The sequence below is a fragment of the Morone saxatilis genome, unplaced genomic scaffold, assembly GCF_004916995.1.
Source record: "Morone saxatilis isolate NCDOM2014 unplaced genomic scaffold, NCSU_SB_2.0 Contig19, whole genome shotgun sequence".
Lineage (NCBI taxonomy): Eukaryota > Metazoa > Chordata > Actinopteri > Moronidae > Morone > Morone saxatilis.
The window spans coordinates 20,468,947-20,469,509 of NW_023339751.1; the positions used below are offsets into that span (position 1 = coordinate 20,468,947).

Sequence of the window (563 nt, forward strand, 5' to 3'; positions counted from 1 at the left end):
ATGTCTGACTGCCTTTCTGCTGGTCATGGGCTTGAAAAAGACAGAAACCCACAAACAACAAAAAGAATATACTGAATTCAAACACCTGCGTACCCATAGGCATGGCATACTGGTTCATGGACTCAGAGCCGCCCACGTATTCCCCTCTGGCCGCTCCCCCGGTGTACTCTTCTGTCGCTGCAGCCTTGGTGCGAGGTTCCGCCAGGATGGCCCTGTAAGCTAATAACACAACCGCCATCAACCGGACAGTTCAATAACGTCCACCGTGTTTCACACACAGACGCTAACGCAGGTGAGGAGCCAACACGGCTGGAAACACACTGAATATTCTGTCAACTGTATGGTACAGGCCCACAGTACTTTCTCCTGCTTCTACTTAAAATGGAGACAATCTTACTTTTGTCGCAGTTCTCTATGGCGAGGGCAGCTTGGGACGGTTTGTAGTATCTCACGTAGCCCAGTCCTTTACTCTCCCCTGTGGTTTTATTCTTGATGATCACACAATATTCAATGTCGCCATACTCCTACAGAGACACAGACAGACAGAGACACAGACACAGACA

The 563-nt window shown here is 49.2% G+C and overlaps 1 protein-coding gene across 1 annotated transcript in view; it reads right to left on the reverse strand.

The window, feature by feature from the left end:
- rbm45 (RNA binding motif protein 45) overlaps positions 1-563 on the reverse strand; it is a 6,200-nt gene that overhangs the window by 4,182 nt on the left and 1,455 nt on the right. Inside the window, exons 3-4 of the mRNA XM_035664006.1 lie at positions 398-524; positions 94-219 (exon numbers count right to left, since the gene is read on the reverse strand). Of these exons, the coding sequence (XP_035519899.1) occupies positions 94-219; positions 398-524 (253 nt within the window). The remainder of the gene's footprint in view (positions 1-93; positions 220-397; positions 525-563) is intronic.